Here is a 15,715-nt window from a genome sequence, read left to right on the forward strand (position 1 = left end):
AGATCTCTATGGCTCACTCAGGCCTACATACCTTTGGGGGCATGCAAGCCCACTAATTACAGGTAAAGACCTACGTCACAGGAAGGGGTTGCACTATGGGTTAAAAGTGCCCAGCAGCTAAAAGATGGGGTGATCATCAAGCAGATTCTAGATATGACCCACTTTTCAACTCTTTTGACCCATCCTCATATCTCTTCTGTATCTTGCTTCCTTTCTCACATTGGCCACACTCCTATCTCCTACTTCCTTCTTTCTGAACCCTTGTGACTCCATTGGACCGTGCCCTGGATATTGAAGATCACCTCCTCAACTCAAGATCCTTAATTTAAGCCAGTTCGAAAAATTCCTTTTCAATGAGAGAAAGTATCATTTCAGCTCCGGTATTGGGAGGCGGGGAGGCTTGACTCCCCAATTAAGAAAGTGACGCCCCAGATTGGGGCTCTGCCTCCCTGGATTAAGAAAGTGAGAAGATAAATCTAACAGACACAAGGTCAGCTGACACGTGGTCAAGAGATCGGGAGGATGATACACTGTAGGACAGCTTCTGAGAGGGAGGAGCCCAGGCTTGACATCCAGTGAAGAGGAGGTCGAATTTCCTGTCCACACTCAGGGTCAGTGGCTGCTGGGATGAAAGTTTTTGATCACTCGGGGTCCAAATAACCCTACAGAGGAGCTCAAACGTGGGCATCACCCCCAACCAGAGGCGCTCTTCCTTCTTTGCTGAGGGACACAGGAACATGGGCAGGACCCCCACCAAGCTGTGCTCAGGAAGCCTGAGGGACTGGAGAGGGGAGGACTCTGGGACTGCCCTGCTCACCGTCCTGCTGCAGCTGGGTAAGGACATGACTCGTGCCTGGGGGTCACCAATCTGATTCCCTTCCCTGTGGGAGGGAACAGGCTCAGTGGACACACTGTCTCTTGCAGGATTCTGTGTAGGGACCTCAGTGGCAGCTGTATATAGTAAGTATCTTGTTGGAAATCACATGACGGTGGTAGTGGGTTGTGGATAGGGAGCCTCTCCCTCTCCTGAACCCGGGAAAATAAGACCCTTGTCTCTTCTAGTCCCACCAGAAAAGTCAACACTCTTCTTTGAGGTAGAATCACTGGAGCACCCCTGGGACAATGTGACTCTGATATGCAGATCTCCAAATAAGGCTCAGGCTTTCCAGCTGCTGAAGGACGGGGTGGCCCAAGACCCAGTCCATCTGCGACCCCATGCCCGTGAGCACCGGTTTCCTCTGGGGAAGGTGACAGAGGACACGAGGGGCATCTACAGGTGCAAACATACAAGCAATGATCACGGGACCACGCAGATCAGTGATCTGGTGGAGGTGACCGGCAGAGGTGAGTCTGGGCCACATGGAGAGCTCTTTTGTGAAGCCCTAGACCTGGGGAGCAGGCAAGAGGAAGGGAAGGGACAAGGGAAGCTAAGGTCCAAGGCGATGTCTCCAGGTATATTTGCATCAACCCTTCCCATCGCCTCCGCTCGATTCTTCTCTGTCTTTACCCCGCTCATCTCCCAATCCTCCAGACTGTGCTGGGTGCGATTTCCCCACCTCTGTTGTCTTCCTTCTGTGAGTGTCTTCCTCATGGCTAGTGGCACCTGATCCCTGACCCCGGGTGCCTCACCATCACAGATGTGGACTTTCTCTTCTGGGGTCTAGAGTTCCAGAATGGGGGCTGCTTCCAACGGAGACTGGAGAAGACACTGCCCCACATCTTTCTTCTCTTTTGAAACGACACGAAGCTCTTTGCAGACGTTTCCCTCTTAGCTGTAGAATGCTTCTTGAGTGTCTTCCTTGACCTCCCTGGCAGTGATCCCTGATGTACGTTTCGGGTCATCTCTTATGTCGTTGTTCGTCAGTGAGGTATCAAAGAGTGTGCGCAGACGCGCCTTGTTTGCGAAAACCACATAATGTGTCTCACCCCGTCTTCCTCTTGGCCAAGACACAAGGAAGAAAAGAGCCCTTAAAGGGTTTTGGGCCTTGAATTCTTTCCCTCCAGATAACAGAGGTTTGCTTTTCCAAATAGAAGACTTCTTCCAGGAGAAGATTCCTCTGGAGTTTGGGCATGCTCTCTCAGGGGGCTTTCATCAAAGCTCCTAGCTTAGTTAGTATTCCCTGCTCCGTTGACAAAGGTCACGTTCTAGGACACTTGCCACACTTGAAGTCACTGCTCTGGAAGCCTGAAGCGCTAGGAGTTGGAGGTTCTGGGGGATCTGGGATGCAGCTTGGCCTTGCCGGCCTCTTGCAATGCTTGCAGTGCAGATGTGGTGCGAGTCCCACCGGAAGAAGGATCCTATTCCCTCATCCTGGTGCTCCTGTGCTTGTTCTAAAGGGTCATGCGAGGGTGGGATGATAACCTTCAGAAAAAGGGCGTCCTCTTGGATCATGTACAAAGGGCCCAACTCATTTGCATCATAGTTTTCTACAAATGTGTTTCCTGTTTTATTTGTGCGGGTGAAATAGAAAGCCCTCCAATCCCTTCTCTCACCTCTGCTTCATCTTATGTGAACACACTTTTTCTAAAAGTTTCTCTAGGAGAGGATCTGCCACTCTATCATCCCAACTTCTATATAACATCACTTCTCTTCTTGCATTTGAGAAACCATCGTGTTGTATAGAGTGATCTAGCTCCTGCATGCTCTTCTGTGTAAGGAAGCTCATCACGCTACAGTTAAAGCCTTAATCTTGTCAACCCAGGACAGTTGAGTCCACTCCAACTCTGAGGGGCCTCACAGGACAGAGCAGAACTGCCATATTGGGTTTTGAAGGTTGTGAATCTTCATTCCAAGTTTCATTCTTAGTTTCCAATGGCGTTATTCCAACGTGTGTGACTCAAGGTTGACTAGAGAACAAAATTCACAGACAATCATGTGTGTATAAGAAAGAGCTTTATTAAAAAAAACACAAGGAAGAGCTTTATACAAATAGCAATTGGATATTTAGAAAAAATTTCAGCCGTGGCCAGATCATGTCCATAAGTCCAGTATTACCAGATATGTTCAATACCATCTAGAAATTTCTCTCCAGATTCACGCAAGTCATCAATGATGCAAATTCAGGAAAAGGACAAGACAGTGGGTGGAAAGTCTTGTAGATCCAGTGGCAGTGGAAGCTTCTCAGTGCTTATTCAGGTCTCCACGGGGCTCCTCCAGGTCCAGGACTCTGGCTGCCATCAGTGTAACCCCATGTGGCTTCTCAGTCGGAAGAGGAAGCAGAGAGTGTGGGCCTGGCCTCTATTAGTTATTTATCTCTTTGGCGCCTCCAAATGAGGTCATCAATCTGCAACCTGATCAACAGGCTAGAACCCACCTTTTCCCAACTTGACTGGAGATTACGTACCTGCCGCACATGGCACTGCATGATCTGCCTCCATCATCATATGACCTTCTTCTTTAGTGTGTGTCTAAGATGTGATTGGACATTTTCTCACTGTGTGTGCTACTTTGCGTGTTTACCACTAGTTTTTACAGTGATTAAAAAATTGGATGACTCTCTTCGGAGTTACACACGCACCAATCCAACAACAAATACATGTTGGTTTCCATGACGTTAGTGATAGCCTTCAAGCGGTGTACCCATCGTGTGTTTGACGAATTTCTTCCTCCAACATTAGCATCCACTCACCACCTTCTAAGCCTCTCCTCTCACTTTCGAGTGGCTCCTGTGCCCTTGCTCCTATTTCAACAATTCTGGGAAGGAACACACTACGCTGCACAGAGTCTCCAGGAGTTCAGCTCAACTGCGGCTTTGGGAAAACACTCAGGAGATAGTTTGGTTCCCAGCGTAAAGATGAGCTTAGACCAGGGTTTCATTTGCTTCTTTGGCAGCAAAAGACTGGGTTCCAGGAGAGGATTACATAGGCATCCTACTGCCTCCCTTTCGGTCTGGAATCTCCTGGGGGGTTTGGTCATATTTTCCGTATGGACACAGTCTGTCATATGGCCTGCAGATGAAGATACTACTCATTGTCCACTGGCCCTAGACCCGTCTGACCTTATCTTTGTGGAGTATGATTGTGTAGACACCATTCCCAAATATGGTTATTCTGTGAAATTCGAGTGAATGGGATGGGAAGGGTTACCAAACCCTGCTGATGGAATAAGGGATGCCCTCCCCCTCTTTACGGTTTTGTTTGGGTGGAGCAGGTGACTTGGGGAGGGGGGGAGTGTTAGTCACCACCAACCATATTCCTGCAGAGTACTTTCCTCCTCCCTCTCTGTCTGCTGAGCCTGGCCCCTGGCTGGCCCAAGGCTTGAGGACCACACTACTTTGCCAAGGACCCATGAGGAAACTACGTTTTTCACTAATAAAGGAAGGGAACCCCCAGGTGGTTACCAAGTGGTCACAAGTGGGAACAAACGCCATCTTCGACATCGTACTCCCTGGGAGCTACAGCTGCAGCTACGAAACAAGCATACGAACTCCCTCAGAGCCCAGCCACACGGTGACCATTGAAAAGCTGAGTAAGCACAGTCTGTTCAGAGGACGGGGTCCAGCTCCAAGGTCAGGGGGCTTGGAGGAAGACGGAGGGAACTGCCTATAGAGGGAAAAGCCACAATGTGTGTGCAGTGGGAGGGCTGCCCTTGGGTGAACTTCAGAGACAGACAGAGGTTGGACCCAGGATCTGAACCCAAGGGTCTGATGGGAGCCAAGCAGACACTGATGTGCTGTGTGTTCCTTGCAGATTTCCTCCCAGCACCCAGCATGACGCTGATCTCAGAGTTGATCCAAAAGCCAGGGTCTCTGGCAATCCTACGTTGCTCAGCTTCTATTGAAGACATTACTTGGGCCTTAATGAAGTCAGGAGAGAGAGTGCGTGAAATGTTACCGGCCACTGGAGTACCTGGATCTATCAACTTCAATGTCCACATTCAGGAGGGAGGTGTGTACACCTGTCAGTACACACTCAATAGTGTGCAGACTGTCTGGTCCAGTCCTAGCAACCCTGTGGAGATCTTCATAAGCGATGGTGAGTGAACAGTGGGAATCTACCTTGGGCCCTGACCCGGGAATCTTTCAGCCAGGAGACGCAGTTCCTGAGCAGAGACCCGTGCTCTGCCCTCAAGCCAGTGAAGTGTCTGAGGAGCGAGCCCAATTTGATCAGTAAAACATTTGTATTGGGTGATCCTCACACAGCAGCAGACACTGTAGTAGAAATGGGAATCAGAATAAACCTGCAGAGCCTCATCGTGAACTCTGTGATGGGGCTGTGTCGGTCCCCAGGCCCTGAGCCCTAAGTTGAGACAGGTGTTCAGGGTAGAATGGCGGGAACTCGCTGATACCACAGTGTCAGCGCTGGGGGTCCCTGAGCCACAGCTCTGGGTGCTTCTCCTGCTCCTGCAACAACACTTGGCTGAGTGTCTGCAGGGTCTAAGGAATATAATATTCACCTGTAACAGAGGGTGGGGTCCATTTCACTGCCAAGGGCCACTACCATATTGACAACATCCTCAGCTGGACAGGCAGCATGTGCTGAGCTCAGGGGGCCCCCCTCCTCCTTACCCTCCTCCTGTGTTTCCAAGTCTGACGTTGGCAAGGCCCCAAACCCAGACCCACATCCCAGGTTTCCTTCTCTGTGTCACACCACGTGGCTACTGTGGCCTGCTGATGGCCCCGATGAGAAGGCTCTGTTAGGTGGCAATGCTTGCCGGTCCTGTGCCCCCACCCTGAGCTCAGGGGTCCTGAGTGGATTCGGCCCGGAGTCTAAGTGCTGACCGCTGACCCACTGCGTGTTCTTCTCCCAGGATCTCTCCCCAAGCCCAAGCTGTCCTTGGTGTCCGAGGGCCTGACGCTAACACCAGGTAGCGAAGGGGCCCTGAGGTGCCAGGGGTCCCTGACCGGCGCCATCTTCCTGCTGCTCCAGGAGAAGGCGCGGCGCCCCCTGCAGGCGGTGAGCTCCACCGGAAACAGCGCCGATTTCCGGATCCCAGAGCTCACAGCCCAGGATTCTAGAAAGTACAGGTGCCTGTACTTGAGGACCAGACATGGGACCTCGGGGTCCTGGCTGAGCAATGCGTTGGAGCTGAGCGTGGCAGGTAAGACTCCTGGGTTAGGACTAGGACAGAAAGGGGGTGAGTTTGGAGCTTGGACAAAGCAGAAGCAAGTTTGGGGCTGTGCCTGCACATCAGCGGACCTGTCAGTGATGTGGGTGAGAGTCAGGTGTGTCCAGTCACATGCCAGTGTCGCTTGCAGAGATCCTGGTGTCGCCTGGCTGTGTTCAGGGCAAGGGGCTTCATGTCCCTCAGCAGGCTGCATTTTAAAGAACCTATGAAGTTTGAACCCACTCCTAATTCAAGCCAAGGCCAGGCTTGTCCCCTTCCCCACCCATCAGAGGGTGCTGATGAAACCCTCACAGTCCAACTCCCTGTGAAGATGCAATGCCTGTGACAGGTCAATTCTGTTCATAGAGATCTCCTCCAAAGCGCCCTAAGTGCTGTGTCTTGCAACTGATTCCAACACTAGGTTGGGCTGATCTCTGCCCTGGCGTCGGCTCCATGGAAATGATGTGTGATAGAAGACGCTGTCTTGAACTCACATCTCGTAACTGGTCCTCAGGTCTCTGGGCTTCCAGTTCTTCCCTCTCACATAGGACGTCCCGGATGCTGCCTGCAGGCTTACCTGGTGCTGAGTGGAGCACAGCTAAGTTGGAGCTGCAGTGCTGAGCCATGAGTTCCACTTCCACAGCCCACAGACCATACACGGCTGCATTTGCACCCTTTCACCAGGAAATAAAAATTTGCCCTTAAGAGCAGTGTTACTGTTTTCAATCACTTCAGCACTAGGTTTTAGATGGGTGTATTGCTCTCTATTTATTTGTAGTTTTAGGTACCATTGAGTCAGTTTGAATCCATAACAATTTAACAAGCACAAAAACAAAACAACACTGGAGAGTTGTTCCTCTGTCTGAGGCTGTCATTGCAGCCACGGTGTGAATCCATCCCGTTGACGGCCTTTCTTTCTTCAAAGCCCCATTACTTTACTAAGCACGGTGCGCTTCCCCAGGGACGGATCTGTCCTTACAACATGAGCAAAGTCCATGAGAGAGGGTTTTGCCATCTTGCTTCTTCTTTTTTTTTTTCCTTGTGCCAGTCAGAATCTGATGCCAATTAAATGGTGACAGCTTTGCAAATAAACAAACATATACTCTTCCATGGCTAGAAACCCATCTTCCTTCTAAGGAGCATCCTGGCTGCACTTCTTGTAAGACACAGGAGCGTGTTCGTTGGCACTCTACGGCGCAGATCATATTTTTCACCAGCACCACCATTCCAAGCTGTCAATTCTTGATCGGTCTTCATGATTCCATGTTCAGCAGTCAATTGCATAGAACCAATTGCAATCAGGCTGTGACCTGATTGACAAGCTCAACTCCACCACTGCACTACATATCAAGTTGACATGAAATTATGTAATTGCCACATCTGTGTAGATCAGTGTGGTTGGCAGCAGACCTGTGTGGTTGTTAATCCTTGTCATGTGGGTGACTGGTAAACTGAGTGCCTGGATGTTGTATTCAGTACATAATTGTATTTGAAGCATATGATATTCTATGAAATGGTAATTTGATAATTTAAATGTGAGTTTATAGTATTTTTTTAATTAATTTATTTTAACAATTTATTGGGGCTGATACAATTCTTTTCACAGTTCATACATATACATACATCAATTGTATAAAGCACATCTGTACAGTCTTTGCCCTAATCATTTTTTTCTCTTTTCTTCTTTTACATTTTATTAGGGACTCAAACAACTCTTACCACAATCCATACATATACATACATCAATTGTATAAAGCACATCCATACATTCCCTGCCCCAATCATTCTCAAGGCATTTGCTCTCCACTTAAGCCCCTTGCATCAGGTCCTCTTTTTTTTTCCCCCCTCCCTCCCCATTCCCCCTCCCTCATATGCCCTTGGTAATTTATACATCGTTATTTTGTCATATCTTGCCCTATCCGGAGTCTCCCTTCCCCCCTTCTCTGCTGTCCCTCTCCCAGGGAAGAGGTCACATGTGGATCCTTGTAATCAGTTCCCCCTTTCCAACCCACTCACCTTCCACTCTCCCAGCCTCGTCCCTCACACCCTTGGTCCTGAAGGTATCATCCACCCTGGATTCCCTGTACCTCCAGCCCTCATATGTACCAGTGTACAGCCTCTGTCCTATCCAGCCCTGCAAGGTAGAATTCGGATCATGGTAGTTGTGGGGAGGAAGCATCCAGGATCTGGGGGAAAGCTGTGTTCTTCATCGATACTACCTCACACCCTAATTAACCCATCTCCTCTCCTAAACCCCTCTATGAGGGGATCTCCATTGGCCGACACTTGGGCCTTGGGTCTCCACTCTGCACTTCCCCCTTCATTTAATATGATATATATACATATGTACACATACATATATACATATACACATATATACACATACATACACACACATATCTTTTTTTTTTTTTGCATGATGCCTTATAACTGGTCCCTTGGGCACCTCGTGGTCGCACTGGCCGGTGTGCTTCTTCCATGTGGGCTTATTTGCTTCTGAGCGAGATGGCCGCTTGTTCACCTTCAAGCCTTTAAGACCCCAGACACTATCTCTTTTGATAGCCGGGCACCATCAGCTTTCTTCACCACATTTGCTTATGCACCCATTTGTCTTCAGCGATCCTATCATGGAGGTGTGCAGTCAATGATATGATTTTTTGTTCTTTGATGCCTGGTAACTGATCCCTTTGGGACCACTCGATCACACAGGCTGGTGTGTTCTTCCATGTGGACTTTGTTGCTTCTGAGCTAGATGGCCACTTGTTTATCTTCAAGCCTTTAAGACCCCAGTCACTATCTCTTTTGATAGCCAGGTACCATCAGCTTTCTTCACCACATTTACTTGTTCACCCACTTTGGCTCCAGCCGTTGTGTCGGGAGAGTGAGCATCATAGAGTTCCAATTTAATAAAAGAAGGTATTCATGCATTGAGGGAGTGTTTGAGTAGAGGCCCAAGGTCCTTCCGCCACCTTAATACTTGACCTATAAATATAGACACATAGATCTATTTCCCCATCCTCCTATATATATTTGCATGTACATGTCTTTGTCTAGACCTCCATGAATGCCCTTTGACTCCTAGCTCTTTCCTCCATCTCCCTTGACCTTCCTCCTGCCCTACTACCATGCTTCATCGCCACCTGAGCTAGAGTATACCTCTTCTCTAAGCAACCTTACCCTTGATCATTTCCCACCATGCCTGCCACTCCCCCTTCTCTACCATTTGGGGTCCCATGTTTTTCCCTTGTCCCTGGGTTTGTTAACACCACTTCCTTACCCCCCCCTACCCCCCACCCCAAGTCGCCCCGGAACTGTTGGTCCCGTTGTTTTTCCTCCAGATAGTTCATCCAGCCTGTCCTATTCAGACAGACCTGTGGAGACACTAACATGCACGAAAACAAGACAGAGGAAAACAAAGCAACAGTATGCAACCAGACAACAAAACAACAAAAACAAACCACTGACAAAGAACAGAACAAAACAGTTCACAGGAGAAAAGCTTGTAGTTAGTTCAGGGATCGTTTGCTGGCCCTTAGGAGCGTTTTCCAGTCCAGTCTGTTGGGGCACCACGCCCTGGCCCCAAAGTCCACTTTCAGCATTCCCTGGGGACCTTGCCACTCCATTCCCTTGCTGTTCCGCTGCACTCCCCCAGTGATTTGCCTCGGTGTGGTGGGATCAGGTCAGATGCAATTCCCACACTGTGTCTCCGGTGCTGTCCCCTGTATCGCCCTTAGTCACTGAGGGGCATCATGTCTCATAGTAGGGCCAGCCATGTTGTTCTCTCTGTGGACTGGCTGCTCTACTCAGGAACATCATCATCACGGCCTGGTGGGTCAGGCTGTGCTCCACTCTCTCCTCCTGCCCCTTCATCTGCTCCCGTGTGCTCTGATCAAATATGTCCATCTCCCATAGCTGCAGAGTCAATGTCATCCTTTGGAACAAATTCTTTTCGGGGGAGGGAGTTTATAGTATTTTTATTAGAGATTCACTGATGCAGTATGCGCTGTATCTACTCTATTCATGCCTCATGTTACATAATTAATTCTGACTCATAGGATCTTATGAGTCGAACAGCTCCATAGGATTTCCTAGGCTAACAATCTATAGGGACTGGGAATGCCACATCATTCCATTAAGGAGGCACAGGTCTTTGGATGTGTCTGACCTTTTGGTAGTAGCCCCATCGGAACCCACTGCTATGACTTGAAATCAACGGCACAGTGGTGGGTTGGGCTGGGGGCTTCCTATCTTGTTACAATATGAAGACTGGACCCCGCGTGGAGGCACGTGCTGTAACTCGGTGTAGCCCTGATACCCGCAATGCGCCTTCTGTTCCTTGCCGTCCACCCAGACGGTCTCAGGACAGGACCATTCTTGGCATGGACTGGTTGATGGCGGGTTCAGATCCCATGACTATTCCCTTCCTGCCATCATTTCCCATTTGTGACCTTAGTGCCTCTGGTGGAGAGCTGAACTCACGGTCCTTCGTTGTCCTTTCTGTCCTCCAGGTCTGCTACCGAAGCCCTTGCTCTGGTCTGTGTGGAGCGACACCGTGACTGCGGGCCGGGATGCCAAGCTGCAATGCCTCAGCCCTCTCCCAGACATGCACTTTGAACTCCTGCGAGCAGGGGCAGTACTGCTCCACAACTGGGGTTCGGCAGACAACTATGTAGCCGATTTCACCCTGTCCAACGTGGGGCCCCAGGATGCTGGCAACTACAGCTGCCGCTACTCTCCTCGTGAGAGTCACTCTGCCACTTGGTCTGAAGACAGTGACCCCCTGGCTCTCCGAGTGCAGAGGGAGGAACTCTGAGATGCTCCAGCCTGTCCCTCACCGCCCTTTGTGTCCCTCATGCCTGTTCCAGGATTTCCTGCACCTACTCGATGCCCATTCCCTCCTTCTGCTATCCTTTCCCGGGGCCTCCTGCATTCCCCTAGAACCTGGGTGCTGGTGGCTCAGAAGTTTGTCTGATTTTTAATTAATCTTCCTGATATGCAAAGGATCTTCTGAAATTTAAAAAAATAATGAACTTCACATTCCCATTGAGTTGATGCTGACTGAGAGTGAAACTAGTGCACAGGATTGAATGACCTCGGAGATGGTAACTCTTTACAGCAGTGGAAAATCTCATCTTTCTCCAGCGATGGACTGGGGGTTTTGAACTGCTGACGTTGAAATTATCAGCTCCACTCAAAATGTGGCACACCATCAGGCCTCCTTATCCCCCTCCTTCTAGAGATTGTTATTTCTTTGTAATTGTTCTGTGTTGAGAATTTCCAATTTGCCATCATCAGCATCTAGGGGGATGTGGTAAACTGAGGGGCTGGATGAGACTGTAATGCAGCTAGTTTCCCTCCCTCTAGATCTAACCAAGATTTGTTTTAGGTGCAAGGATCTCTTGCTTGTTTCATGACAGAAATTTCTTCCCTGGCTTTTTAAATATTGATGATGACCCAATTTTTCTTACTCACTGCGTATATTTTTCTTTATATTACTACTGTTTTATTCTTATCACTTCATTATGTTTTTGTTCTTGATGGCTTCTGTTGTGTTTGCCAGTGTGTCAAGCACAGAAGGAGTAGAGGCATAGAGATAATAACTGATCCAGGGTTTGGAGGGGATGTCGACTTTGGGGAGGGGTGATTTCAGGAGTTAATAATGAAGGTGGGAGGGGGAATGAGCACTCGAGCTGAATATGATCACACAACTCGTTTTAAAGGCAATGTAGTCATAGGGGGAGAGAAAGAAAATGTTGTGATATTGATTATGGTAGCGATTGTATAACTCTTCTTATGATTTAATTATTCAGTTGTGTGAAATATGGATTAAGTGCCAATAAAACTGTTGAAGAAGAAAAAGAAGAAGAAGAAGAAGAAGAAGAAGAAGAAGAAGAAGAAGAAGAAGAAGAAGAAGAAGAAGAAGAAGTAAGTGCAGCCAGAACTTTCCTTAGGATGTTATCAGGAGAGACCAGTCCCAGGAAAAAGATAGCATGGCTGTCAAAGCAGGGGATCCGGGAAAAGCTGGAGACCATCAATGGTTAGATTGACACTGAAGCTGCAAGGATGGGCCCAAGGGGATCGATTGTGGGTATGACCCAGGACCCACGCTGTTTTGTCCTGTTGGACGTAGGGTCACTGAAAGTCAGGCCCTAATCGGTGGCCTCTAACAATGGTGTCCATTCTGCCTGGAGATTTTGCTGTGCATGTGTAATCTGTATTTAACTTTTAATAATTAAATCCTAATTCTGGCTGTAAAATGAAAGAAAGAAAGAAAGAGGCTGAGTGTGGGAGTTGTATAATCTGCTGTCAATTTGAGACTGAAGAGTGAAGGGGCAGGGTTCAGACTGTCGGTCAAGTTTCAGCTTGATGACCTCATTTGGAGGCACTAAGCAGATAAATAGCTCCTTGGAGGCAGGGCATGCGCTCCCTCCCTGCAAGACTTTACTGACGAAGACGAGCCTGATAGAGCTACATGGATGCAGCTAGAGCTTGGGAGCTCGAGGAGACATGTGGAGACCCATGCCAGCGACCAGATGCTTCCACCGCCACCGGGTCCACAAGACTTCCCACTCACTGGCCTGTGAGCTTCCTGCGTTTGGCATTATTGCATGTGTTTCGTGGGTCTGAAGAGGACTTTGTAGATCGGTATCAGACATATGGGATACTATTGGAATTACGGACTGGGCTGGGATGTTTTCTCAATATTCAATTGTTCTTGTATATAAAGCTTTTTCTTATACACACAGGAGTGTCTCTGAATTTATGTCCTTCGTCTACCCAGACTAACAGACCTGAGGATGGAAACAGAAGTCTAGAAATGCTTAGAGACCTTCATGTTCCACTGAGGCATGCTGAGTGCCTATCATACTGAACACAGGAGACAGGAGCTTCTGAGCAGGGAAGGATTCTGGGGGCATCTGGGGTTAAAGAGGGCTGTGCACCTGGTCATGGGGCAGAAACGGCCTTTTTGGCTCCAGGGTAGGAAAAGGGCTCTGTCCACATCCTGTCACATGTAGAATTCTCACTAGACACTTATGTTTGTGGCCACACTGCACGAGAGGGCCCTGGGCACCTCAGGGAATGGTGCCAATGAGGCGAGGGTAGAGGTCATCTATGCTGAACTCCTCTCTCTCCCCCAACCCTGAGGTTTCTTCTGGGTCCCATCTAGAACCTGAAAAAGAGTGAATACTGCTCCATTATCACTCATACACTGTGATCGGATGTACCACACAGGTGGCCCAAGATTTCTAGCAGCTGAAAGATGGTGTGTCCCCAAACCCGGTGCGTTGTGGCTTTCATGCTGTTGAGCACAGGTGTCTTATGAGCATGATGACAGAGGACACCAGGGTCATCTACTGGTACATGACCCCAGTCCTACCTTTTTCTGTGGGCTAGAACGGTGTGTATGCACAGGTAGAGACAAGAGAGAAAAGCTCAGGACACATAGAATCCCCAAACAGGAATGGGAGTAGCGACACCAGGTGGGTAGGAGGAAGAGGGGCAAAGGAGGTGAGGAAGAGGGAACCCATTGCAACAATTGACACATAACCCCCCCCCCCTGAGGGGGATGAACAACAGGGAGAGAGAAGTCAGTGGAAGATCTCCAAATAATAGTTTATAATTGATCAAGGGGTCACAAGGGTGGGGGAGATGGAAAAAAGAGGAGCTGATACTAAGGGCTAATAGAAAGTAAATGTCTAGAAAATAATAATTGCAACATCTGTACAGATAAGCTCAATAAAGTTGATATATTGATTGTTGTAGTAGCTGTAAGAGCCCCCAATAAAATGATCTATATATATAAAATGTTAATGCATGCTGCTAGAAAAGAAAGAGTCAACAATGATAGTAGCGATATCAAGTGGATTAGGGGAGGGTGGGTGGGGGTGTGGGATTTGATCATAAGCATCAAACTATAACTTCTTCCCATTGGGACGAAAAACAGAAATGTGGGTGAGGGGCGATGGAGGACAATGTAAGATGATATAATAATCTATAACTTATCAAGGGTTCGTGAGGGAGGACAGGGAAGAGGGAGAGGGGAGAAATAGGGAGCTGATGTCAGGGGCTCACAGGGGAAGAGAATGCTTTGAAAATGATGGCGACATACATGCAAATGTGCTTGACACACTGGATGAATGTATGGATTGTGACAAGAGGTGTAAGAGCCCCAAATAAAAGTATTAGAAAGAAAGAAGGAACGGAAGGAAGGAAGAAAAAGGCTGAGTGTGGGAGCCACATCATCTGTTGTCAATTTGAGACTGAAGAGTGAGGGGACAGAGTTTAGCCTGTCAATCAGGTCGCAGCTTGATGACCTCATTTGGAGGCACTGAGGAGATAAATAGCTCACTGGAGGCAGGACACATGCTCACATATATATGTATCTCGTGCATGTCCTTGTTAAGAGGTCTAGTACAGCGCACCAGGTCAGGTGAGTTTGGACATATGGATGCTCCTTCTCTCAACATGGGCAGGTAAGGGCTGGAGGAAGGGATGAGGCACCTAAAGTCCAACAATATGTCTGAAGAAAAGGTACAGGCAACCCTACCTGCTCCCTTCAGCTCTGTTTGGCTGTGTTCCTCCACTTTATCTCTGAACTTCCTCCAAGCCTACGTTCTTGTGTGTGTGTATGTGTGTGTGTGTGTGTCTCTCTCTTTGTGTAGAAATTTTTGCCTTTCTTTAAATAGAAAATGTACTAGCAATATACAGGAAAACGTTACCAATCTATATATAAGTAAAACAGAAAACATCAATAAAAGATCAGTGGGAAAATTTTTTTTTATAAAGATCACTGAAAAGAGGGTTATGATTGTTTCTCTAGCACATCTTTTAGTTTCTTTGTTTTTCTTTAATAACAAGTTCATTTTATTGGGGCTCTTACAGCTCTTATAACATTCCATACATCAATTGTATCAAGCATATATGTACATAGGTTTCCATCATCATTTTTTAATAATAATCTTATTAGGCGCTCATACAACTCTTTTCACAATCCGTACATACCTCATTTGTGTCCAGCGCATGCGTACATATTTTGCCATCATCATTCTCAAAACACCTGCTTTCTACTCGAGCCCTTGGTATCAGCTCCTCATATTTCCCCTCCCTCCCCGCTCCCCCTCCTCCCTCCCCCTTGGTAATTTATAAATAATTATTATTTTATCAGATCTTACACCTTCCAACGTCTCTCTCACCCAGTTCTTTGCTGTCTGTCCTCCAGGGAGGAGGTTATATGTAGACCTTGTCATCTGTTCCTCCTTTCTCCCTCACCCTCCCTCCACCCACCCGATATCACCACTCTCACCATTGATCCTGAGGTGTTCATCTGTCCTGGATTCCCTGTATTTCCAGTTCCTATCTGTACCAGTGTATATCCTCTGGTCCAGCTGGATATGTAAGGTAGAATTGGGATCATGAGAGTGGGGGGGGGAAGCATTTAAGAACTAGAGGAAAATTGTATGTTTCATCATTGCTACGCTGCACTCTGACTGGCTTGTCACCTCCCCACAGCCCTTCTGCAAGGGGATGTCCAATTACCCCCAGATGGGCCCTGGGTCCCCACTCTGCACTCCCTCTCATTCACAATGCTTTGATTATTATAGTTAGTTTGATGCCTGATACCTGATCCCTTCGATGCCTTGTCATCTCAAAGGCTAGTGTGCATTTTCC

At 48.1% G+C, this 15,715-nt stretch overlaps 1 protein-coding gene and 1 pseudogene across 1 annotated transcript; one reads left to right on the plus strand and one right to left on the minus strand.

The window, feature by feature from the left end:
• The first annotated feature begins 737 nt into the window (after nt 1-737).
• Nucleotides 738-10,859, plus strand: LOC142432664 (alpha-1B-glycoprotein-like). Its single transcript, XM_075537886.1, has 4 exons — nt 738-834; nt 1,063-1,344; nt 5,750-6,040; nt 10,555-10,859. Exons 1-4 carry the CDS (start codon nt 738-740, stop codon nt 10,857-10,859), a joined length of 975 nt encoding a protein of 324 aa, XP_075394001.1.
• Nucleotides 7,077-7,219, minus strand: LOC142432923 (small nucleolar RNA SNORA24; annotated as a pseudogene).
• Nucleotides 10,860-15,715: the final 4,856 nt, after the last annotated feature.

Source organism: Tenrec ecaudatus, chromosome 18, assembly GCF_050624435.1.
Source record: "Tenrec ecaudatus isolate mTenEca1 chromosome 18, mTenEca1.hap1, whole genome shotgun sequence".
Classification (NCBI taxonomy): Eukaryota; Metazoa; Chordata; class Mammalia; order Afrosoricida; family Tenrecidae; genus Tenrec; species Tenrec ecaudatus.

Bases quoted from the DNA above. Each gene is read 5' to 3' on its own strand.
- LOC142432664 (XM_075537886.1), top strand. From the start codon at position 738: ATGGGCAGGACCCCCACCAAGCTGTGCTCAGGAAGCCTGAGGGACTGG. The intron at 1,345-5,749 runs GTGAGTCTGGGC...TTCTTCTCCCAG, and splicing joins GGTGGAGGTGACCGGCAGAG to GATCTCTCCCCAAGCCCAAG. The intron at 6,041-10,554 runs GTAAGACTCCTG...TCTGTCCTCCAG, and splicing joins GTTGGAGCTGAGCGTGGCAG to GTCTGCTACCGAAGCCCTTG.